Source organism: Cordyceps militaris (assembly GCF_000225605.1).
Source record: "Cordyceps militaris CM01 unplaced genomic scaffold CCM_S00002, whole genome shotgun sequence".
NCBI lineage: Eukaryota > Fungi > Ascomycota > Sordariomycetes > Hypocreales > Cordycipitaceae > Cordyceps > Cordyceps militaris.
The window spans coordinates 1-10,448 of NW_006271970.1; the positions used below are offsets into that span (position 1 = coordinate 1).

At 22.7% G+C, this 10,448-nt stretch overlaps 1 protein-coding gene across 1 annotated transcript in view; it reads right to left on the bottom strand.

Annotated features, from left to right (window-relative positions):
• Positions 1–504: 504 nt before the first annotated feature.
• Positions 505–10,448, bottom strand: part of CCM_01932 (uncharacterized protein) — a gene marked incomplete at both ends in the record, with an annotated part of 10,828 nt that continues 884 nt past the window's right edge. Inside the window, 20 exons of the mRNA XM_006667086.1 lie at positions 505–519; positions 1,023–1,040; positions 1,588–1,599; positions 2,140–2,166; positions 2,594–2,629; positions 3,205–3,213; positions 3,764–3,772; positions 4,203–4,207; positions 4,761–4,770; positions 5,043–5,075; positions 5,450–5,463; positions 5,894–5,904; positions 6,499–6,521; positions 7,078–7,083; positions 7,506–7,515; positions 8,102–8,119; positions 8,711–8,721; positions 9,271–9,276; positions 9,874–9,879; positions 10,088–10,092. Coding sequence (XP_006667149.1) covers positions 505–519; positions 1,023–1,040; positions 1,588–1,599; positions 2,140–2,166; positions 2,594–2,629; positions 3,205–3,213; positions 3,764–3,772; positions 4,203–4,207; positions 4,761–4,770; positions 5,043–5,075; positions 5,450–5,463; positions 5,894–5,904; positions 6,499–6,521; positions 7,078–7,083; positions 7,506–7,515; positions 8,102–8,119; positions 8,711–8,721; positions 9,271–9,276; positions 9,874–9,879; positions 10,088–10,092 — 284 coding nt within the window. The remainder of the gene's footprint in view (positions 520–1,022; positions 1,041–1,587; positions 1,600–2,139; positions 2,167–2,593; positions 2,630–3,204; positions 3,214–3,763; positions 3,773–4,202; positions 4,208–4,760; positions 4,771–5,042; positions 5,076–5,449; positions 5,464–5,893; positions 5,905–6,498; positions 6,522–7,077; positions 7,084–7,505; positions 7,516–8,101; positions 8,120–8,710; positions 8,722–9,270; positions 9,277–9,873; positions 9,880–10,087; positions 10,093–10,448) is intronic.

The window sequence follows — 10,448 nt, forward strand, 5'->3', positions numbered from 1 at the left end:
AACCCTAACCCTAACCCTAACCCTAACCCTAACCCTAACCCTAACCCTAACCCTAACCCTAACCCTAACCCTAACCCTAACCCTAACCCTAACCCTAACCCTAACCCTAACCCTAACCCAAAGTAACCCTAACCCTAAGCTAATTATAGAGTAATAGCTAGAGTACTTTTACTAGAAGTTACTACTAAGAGGTCTTAAATAACTACTAATCTACTTAGAACTAGGGTACCTTATAAGAAAGGATATACCTTTACTAAGTATATTAAAAATAAGGTAAATTATTATTTTTTAAGGGCTAGGATCTATTAAATTTCCTTATTTTATAAAATAATATTATAATACTAGCTAGCTAGCTAGCTAGTATATATACTATATAGTATACTAAAGGGGTACTAGAGAGAGAGTAAGAGTACTAGTAAGAGTATTAGTAAGAGTACTAGTAAGAGTAGGTTATAGTAGCTATAAGCTATAGCTAGTACTATAGATAAAGCTTTTATAATAATTTTATAGCTTTAGTAGCTACTTATATAATAAGAAAAGGTCTTTTTTTAGTTATAGCTTAATACCTCTTCCCTCTCTACTTATATACCTTATAGTGCCTAGGAGCTAGTTATTAATAGGGTATTACTCTATTTTAATAATAGGTTAGTATAGTATACTATAATATCTACCTATAGTATATAAACTAAACTTCTTTACCTTTTCTACTATATAGAGTATACCCTATTTATCCTTATTCTCTAGGAATATATTAGGGTATAGAACCTAGAGTATATAGGTAATTATAACTACTACTAAGAGCCTAGGTTATTTCTACCTTAAGAAAGCCTTAAACTATAGTATCTCTTTACTTACCTATAGTATAGCTAAGCTTATAGCTATTATCTATATAAGTATTAATATAAAAGTGCCTTTTAAGTTACCTTTAGTAACTAATTATATAAGGTAGTCCTAAGTAACCTAGAAGTAGTTTATAATAGCCTTATTACTTATAAAGTTCTTATAATACTTAGTAAACCTACTAGATATAGATTTAAGTACTATTTTAAAGGGTATTAAGCTTCTAAAGTTAATTACTTAGTAATAAGCCTTTTTAGGACTTTTATCCTCTTATCTTATATATATCTTATTTTTAATAGCCTCTTACTAAAGACTACTATATAAAGTAGTAATAAGCTACTTTATTTATACTAGGCTAATAAGCTATAAAAGAGCCTCTTATACTACCTAATACTAATACTATAGGGTTAGCTTATATAGAATTATAAAGTAGTATTATATATTACCTACTAAATAGTATACTTAACTCCTATACTATAAGGATAGAGCTAAGCTATTACACCTAGTATAAGTTCTCTTTAAGTAATATACTATTAGGCGCCCTATATAGTAGTAAATATAGGAAGTATTTTATATATAACCTTATTAATAAAGAGGGTATATAGTAATATAGTAGCTAAACTAATATAGCTAATAGTAATAGATAGAAGGTAAGCTAGATAGTATATTAAGTTAAGTAAGGAGGATAGTAGAGAAGGACCCTATTATATATATAGTATTTTAACTAATACCTTAAAGACTATATACTTTATTATAATCCTAACCTTAACTAAATTAGTTAAGGCTAAAAGAATAGATAGATTAATAAAGTACCCTAAGTAGTAATTTTAAAGTAGATAAGAGAAGTAGTCTTCCCTACTATATAGTTAGGGATAAAAACTTCTACTATTACTACTAAGAGGTTATATATACCTAGAGTAACTATTTATAAAGTAAAACTATTTATTAACCCTATATTCCTCTATTATTATATCTAAGATAACTATCCCTCCTTTCTATACTCTAAAGTAGGCTATTACTTCCTTAGTAGGTCTTACTTATATATATAATAATACTATAGCTATAGCTCTTACTAGTATAGCTAGTAATAGTATATCTAATTACCTAGTTATAGATTCTTATAAAGAAGTCCTTTTAATCTTATCTATATATAATAGTATATTATATAATAGTTATTATAAGGTTATTACTAAAAGTAGTAACTACCCTATATTTACTATTTATACCTATACTATTAATAATTATTATAATAAGTTAGACTAGGGTGTTACTTAGTTAGGTTAAGATAATACTACTAACCTTAAGAACTTTAATATCCTTAATAACCTAGTACTAGACTAGCTATACCTTAATATAAGTATAGTAAATATAGAGAGTTAATAGCTAGACTTAAGTACTAGTTAATACTTTAAGGTAAATTACTAATCTTAAGACTTTAAGTATAAAGGTATAAAGAGAAAGGCTATACTACTATAGCTAAGACTTAATATATATAATAATACTTAAATTTATTAATAAGGTATATAGTATAAACCCTAAGCTTAGTAAAGAGGGGGTAATCTTACTTTTCTTTATTAAGTATAGCCTTAACTATATAAAGAATAAGGTTAAGCTTAACTAGGAACTATTTATATACTTTACTTTCTATATTAATATACTTAATATTATTAGTAAGCCTTTCTAGACTATTTTAAAGAACTATATACTATTTAATATAATTATTATAAAGATCTATAACTAGGCCTTAAAGTACTAATCTAAGTATATATATAATAGCCTTCCTTTTAACCTATCTAGCTATATCTTCTAAATTACTATTAGCCTAAGCTAATATAACTAGTTTATTATTATAGTTCTAAAGAAGTTAGATATTAATAAAGAAGTAGCCTTAATATAGAAGGAGAAATACTATACTACCTATATCTAGTATAATCTAGCTAAGGCACTAGTATAATATATTATCTATATTTTTAACTAATAGGGGCTTAGTAAAGAGGGTATAAAGGATAGCTAGAGTATTAATAATATAAAGTAGAGTATATAGCTAAATAGTAAGAAGTAGCTATAATTCTAATAGTAGTTTTATTATAGCTAGTCTATATTTATTATAAAATAAGGGTATAAAGAGTTCTAAGAGAAGTATAACCCTATATTCTATATATATAACTATAAAGGTAATATTAAAATACTAATTTTAGATAAAATATACTAAGTATAACTAAAGATAATAGAGTTTAGTCTTAACTCTAACCTTAATAGTATTAATAACTTTAACTCTAATAATAACTTTAACTTTAACTTTAATAATAATTCTAACTCTAATAATAATTCTAATCCTAATAATAATTTTAACTCTAATAATACTAGTAGTAACTATAAACTAGCTAGGTAATAAATATTAACTACTAATAAACCTATCCTATTTAAACTATATACCTAAAGTAAGAGGGAATTAGCTTAATCTCTAAATATAATATAGGATATTACTAACTATACCTAGATCTCTTATACCTTTACTATTAATCTTTAATATATATAAGGTAGTATATAACTAGTTCTCTTAGCTAACTTTTAAAAGGTAAGTAAGTAGTTTAGTATTAGTATAGAGAAGGCTATATTATACCCTTTAGTATTTAGCCTATTATATAATAACTTTACTATAGTTATACCTTAAGAGTTTAGCTAGTCTTTAATCTATATTCTAGTAGGTAATACTAGCTATAGGAATAAGGGTAAGACTATCTTAACTATAGGTAACTATTAGGGGTATATAAGTAGGCTAAAGTATATAGTATATTATAATCCTAACTATCTCCTAGCTAATAAGGGTATTACTACTATAGTACTTATACTTAGCCTAAAAGAGCTTTAATAGCTACCCCCCTATATCTAGTATAGGTATATAACCTTACTTAAGTAGTACTATAGTAAGCTATCTCTAGATAATAAGAATATATTAAAGCTATTTATATAAGAGTACTAATATATATAGAATACTATTAATAGTAAATTACTAGTATATTACCTTAAATAGGTCTTTACTATCTATACCTATAACCTTACCCCTTAGAATACTATATTCTTTACTATCCTTATACCTATTAAGTAGATAATATAGTTCTATATCTACTAGCTATAGGATACTATCTATATACTTAACCTATTCCCTACTATAGTATTTCCTAGTATCCTTATAGCCTTTTCCTACCTATTTAAGTTTTTATTTAAAGAGCTAGATAACTAGTATTATAATAGTTATAAGAAAGGCCTATCCTTAGTACTATATAAAGCTACTACTATCCTTAACTAACTAGCTAGCTTTTACTTTATAGGTAACTATAGTATCCTACCTACTACCTTACTATAACTACTTAGTATAATAGATAGTCTTAATAAGGCTAGCTAGCTATATATAAACCTAAACTACCTTAGCTTTTATATAGGTAAAGGTTCTTTAAATATATATAAGTAGCTATAGTTCTATTATAATAGGAAAATACTACTACTTATATATATAGCTACTCTTAGCTACTACTATAGCCTAAATATTATAGTAGATAAGAGTAGCTAGGTCTAGTTTAATAAGCTAAAGATATAATAAATTAAAGATAGTTATAAGTTAAAGGACTTTCTTAAAAATATCTTTAAAAAGGTATAAAAGCCCTAGATAATAGATTTTATAGTTAAGTAAATCTAATAAAGAGTAGTAAAAGGTATATAGTTATAAGACTAAACTAGGTTTAAGATTAGTAACTAAGTAGAATATATATTAAATTTTATTATAGAGTAGTATTTTAGCCTATACCCCTTTAGCTTAGGGTAAGTACTACTATCTAGATAGACCCCTTATAATTACTATAATATACTAATTAAGATTTATAATATAGGTAACTTAATTAAATTATTAAAACTATATATACTAAATTCTAACTAGATATAAATAAGGTAGAACTTTCTTATTAGAACTATATAATAGCTATTATTAATATTATATAGAATAATCTAAGGTTATAAGCCCTTACTAATAAGTAATTAATATAGCTTATTCTTATTTATTAAATATATAAGTTAACCCTTAAGATTATTATTAATAATATAGAATAGGTTTATATAGTATAATATACTATTAAGTCCTACCTTATATAGTAAATACCTTTTACTATTAAAGGCTACCTATCTACTATTATAGCTATATTACTAACTAGGCCCCTTAAGAGGCTATTAGGGGATAGTAACTATATACTCTAGGTACTTACTAGTAGGAAGTATTAGGCTATTAAAATAACTAACTATATTATAAAGAATAATAATAAGTATCCCCTTAGGTATATTAAATATTCTTTTATTATAAGCTTTTATAAATTAATTCCTTTCTAGACCCTATTTACTATAATCTAAGAAAGGGTAGATATTATAATAGATAGGTATTATAATAAGCTAAATATCTATTACTATTTTACCTTTATATAGAAATAAATATAGGAGTTAAAGAAGGGTATTAATACCTAGCTTATAAACTTAATATATCTATTTATAGTAATATTAACTACCTTAAAGGATTACCTTACCCTTTAATATCTAAACTTTTAATTTATACTTTTTAAGATACTAAAGAAGAGCCTACTATAATAGGCCTTTATATTAATATACTAGATAGTAATATACCTAGTATATATAGAATTCTCTACTAAGTTTAATAAAAAGACTTAAGATAGGGTTTTCTAGAAAATAGGTAAAAAAAGCTAACTATAAGTTAGGTATTTATATATATTAATAGAATAAGTAGATTTATTTAATATAATAATTATAATATATAAGTATCTTAGTTAGATTTCTATTTAAAGGGGTAAGAGGTTACTATATTATAGTAACTATAAGTTATAGCTAGTTACTAATCTTAAAAGGTAATAAGATAAACTTATATAACTACTTAAAAACCTATTAAGATTTATCTAGGCTATTTATAATAGTAAAGATAAAGATAATACTATATAGGTAGAGTAATATAGGTTTATTATTATAAAGGTAGAGAAAGGGGGTCTAAAGTAGCTACTAAAGGATTTCCTAGTAATTATATAAAGTATATTCTTCTAGGTATATACCTTAGTATAGGGACTATATCCTTACTTATATTATAGGTAGTAAAGTATAATATTCCTTATTATTATTATAGGTAAGGTATATATATAGTAATATTAGAAGAGATTTTAAAGTAAGTTACTAGGAGAATAAAATAATCTTACTATATTTTCTTTATAATAGGAAGTAATTAAGATACTATTATTAAATAGACTAAGGTATAGAATTAAAATTAAAAATATAAGAGCTTCTTATAAAGAAAGAATATAAGGCCTTAATTAGCCTATTATATATTAAACCCCTTTTCCCTTATTATAAGATATATTAGCTAGAATAGCTTATAAAGTAGATACTATATATATTAACCCTAGTAAAACTAATAATAAAGATTCTATCTATCTATATATATTTATTCTTTATTTATAATAGACTTTACCTTTTTTTTACTACTCTTCCTCTTAGCTTACTTATTCTTAAAGACTATTACTATATACTTAGTTATAGCTTCTACTATATTTATTAAGTAGCTAACTAATAGGCCTAGCTATTTTAGTATATATATATTTCTAGCTAGCTTACTTTATTAAGAGGTAGATATAGGCCTATATAGTGTTATTACTAGTAAAGCTACTAGTCTAGAAATATTAGAGGATAGAGAGATAATTTTTATAGGGGATAAGATACTTAGTAGTAAATTATATACTATAGGTATAAGAGGTATATATAAGAAATATATAGGTATAAGAATAGTAAGTAGGCTTTCTAAGCTTAGTACTTTATATAGTTAATTATATATATTATTATTTCTATCTATACTTTTATCTAAGTCTATATTCCCTTTTTCTACCTTATTATACCTATTTATATTAATATACCTATCTACTAAATTATTATTATACTATTTAGGTTTAGGTATAGCTATATTACCTTTAGTAAAGTATATTAGGTTAATATAGCTAGGTTATAAGAGGCTTATCTAATAGTTATAATACTTATTATTATCCTTAGTATTCTTTTAAAGCTATATAGTAAGTAAGGCCTTAAAGTATAGACTTTATAGTTTATAGGTAATTAAGTAACTATATAGCCTAGCTTAGTTATAAAGATAGTTAAGAAGGTATTTTATAAAATCTTAATATACTCTCTCTTCTTAACTACCTTAATCTAGATAATATTCCTTTAATAAGGTATTAATATCTTACTATACCTTAGCTATTAAAATATATTCCTTTATAATTTATAGTAGCCCCCTCTAGAGTAATCTAGGGGTAAAATGCTAATAATAAGTATTAATATTAATAGTATTAGGTATTAGCTTTTCTAAGTAGGGCTATATATCTAGATCCTATAGGGTAGTAATATAAAGTAAAATATATTTAAAGACTTTATACTATAAAAGTATATTAGCTATTTTAGCTAAACTATACTCTTTATCTAGATAAAAAGGTTAAATATTAAGTTTTATAGTATAGCTATTAATAAACTATTATATTATATAGTATAGACTATATACTAGGGATTCTTTAATCTTAGGTTTTTAATTATTACTTCTATTATAAACTTAATTATTTAAAGTACTTATTTACTAGGTTATAGCTATTATAACTTATTAAAGTATATATAATTACTTTTAGTTTAGTTTTATTATTAGTACTAGGTTAAGAAATAATAGGTTAGGGTTCTTAGTAAGTTTAATATATATATTATAAAACTCTTTATTAGTTAAAGGTAGTAATAACTTTTAAGATTAAATTATCTTTTATTAAATATTATTTACTTTAGATTTTAGGTAAAATAGTTTTTATATATATATATTATAGTCTAGGTCTTATTATAGAATAGTAGTAAGAAGCTCTTAATCTTATAATAGGATATTTATTATCCTATTAAGTATATATAGTATAATAAAAATATAATAAAATTAGATAAAAAAAAACTACTAATTATTAGTATTATACTAAATATCCTAATTATAATAGCTATATTATAGCTATATAAAATATATATATATTAAGGTTATAATATACCTTATTAACTCTTTAAGTAATTATCTTAACCTATTAGGGTATATTAAATAACTACCTACCTAGTACTATTCTATACTACTTAGTTATAATATTATACTAATATTTATTTCCCTATATAGTTACTAGCTATTTTAGCTTATACTTATCTTACTAACTAAGATCTAGTTTTATAGCTATTACCTCTAATATTACTAAGTAGTTATCCTTAAATCTAAGTAGTTTACTTTTTAATATAGTAATAGCTTATATCTATATATTACTATATATATTAGGTTTACTAATCTAGCTATAGTTTATTTAGATTTAGTAGTTTTATTAATCTAATAGTAACTTTAAAGTATAATTATTAACTCTTATTCTATATAGATAATATAGCTTATATATACTATAGGCTATAATAAACTATAAGTAAATATCTTATATATTTACTATAGATTATTCTTTTCTTAATACTATACTTTAGCCTACTCTATAAATACTAATAGGTAATATTAACTATTAATAATCTTAAGTTTAATATTACTATTAACCTTAGACTAGTTACTAAAGTTATATAGCTTTTAGGATTATACCCCTCTCTTTAGGCTAATATATATATATATCTTCTTTAAATCTATAGTAGAATAAACTACTTATATATAGTTAGGGGTAATTATATAGTTTAGTCTATAGTTCTTAGTAAAAGCTTTTATTAATATCTTAATATACTAAGGGTTAATAGGATAGTTTTTACTATTTTTCTATTTTATAGTAAGGGTATATACTAGTATATAAGCTATTATATTATACTATAGGGGTAGCTTTAAAAGCTCTTAGGGTATTTCCTTTACTTTTTTAGTTTAGCTACTCTTACTTAAAGTAGCTTTCCTTTTATATATAGCTTCTACTATACTCTATACTACTAATATAATACTAAAATATTAAGGTATATAGGTAAACTAATTATAGTATATAGTTATATAGTTCTTATAGAATAAGCCTATAATAAATAATCCTATCTATTTATCTACCTATAATACTAATAAATAGTTTTCTAACCTAGTTACTTTTAAAATATTTTACCTTTAAAAAAGATAGTAGTTAAGTATTTATTACTACTATATAAAGAATATCTTTTATTTTTCTAGTATACTCTCTAATATATAGATCTTATTCTATTAAGTAATATACTAGAATAGAACTAGCCTAGACTACTCTTATAGTATTAATACTACTATTCCTATTTATAATATAGCTAAAACCTTAATACTATAAAATAAAGTAAAAAGTATATAATAACTATATTAGTAACTTATTCTTTAATTATATATACTATTCCTATTACTATATACTATTCTTAACTTAGCTAGTAATATATACTATAAATATAGGGTAAAGAGGTTTATAAGCTTAGTAATATTATTATATAACTATTTAGAGTAGGTATTTAGAATTAAATCTAAAAGTATAGTAAAGATATAAGAATTATCTAGACCTTAAAAAGTTAATATTATACTAGCTTAAATTTACTAATAGAAAAGGGGGAAATAAGGATATCTAAAAAATAGAGCCTTTATTACCCCCCTAGAAAAGAATATTACCTCCTTAGTATTTAGTTTCTTTACTACCTTTAATATAATATTATTAATATATTAATTCTAGCTAAATACTTTAAAGAATAGATATATTAAAAGTTTAATAAGTTTATAGATAAGTATATTAAATAATACTACCTATTAATATTATATATAAGCTTATAAGCTTTAAGGTAGTATTAGGTTTAAAATATAGCTATTATATAGGGGTAGATTTTTCTATATAAGATATATTATATATCCTTATTTCTATAGTTATTATTTTATTCTATTTTAGAATATATATTATATAGTTACCTTTATTATTATATATACTTAGTAAACCTAGAATACTATCTTTATTATATAATAACTCTTATCTATAGATAACTTTAATATAAATACCTATATTAGTTTATAGATAACTTTAATATAAATACCTAGGCTAGTCTATAAATAACTTTAATATAAATACCTAGGCTAGTCTATAAATAACTTTAATATAAATACCTAGGCTAATATAAAAGCCTAGGCTTATCTATAAATAACTTTAATATAAATACCTAAGATTATTTACTAATAAATAACTTTAACTTTAACTTAAGGTTATTTATTAGTAAATAACTTTAACTTTAATACCTAGGCTAATATAAACGCCTAGGCTAGTCTATAAATAACTTTAATATAAATATCTAGGCTAATCTATAAATAACTTTAATATAAATACCTAGGCTAATATAAATATCTAGGCTAGTCTATAAATAACTTTAATATAAATATTTAAGATTATTTACTAGTAAATAACTTTAGCTTTAATACTTAAGTTTATCTACTAGTAGATAACTTTAGCTTTAATACCTAAGTTTATCTATTAATAAATAACTTTAGCTTAACTTAAGTTTATTTACTAATAGATAACTTTAGCTTTAATACCTAAGTTTATTTACTA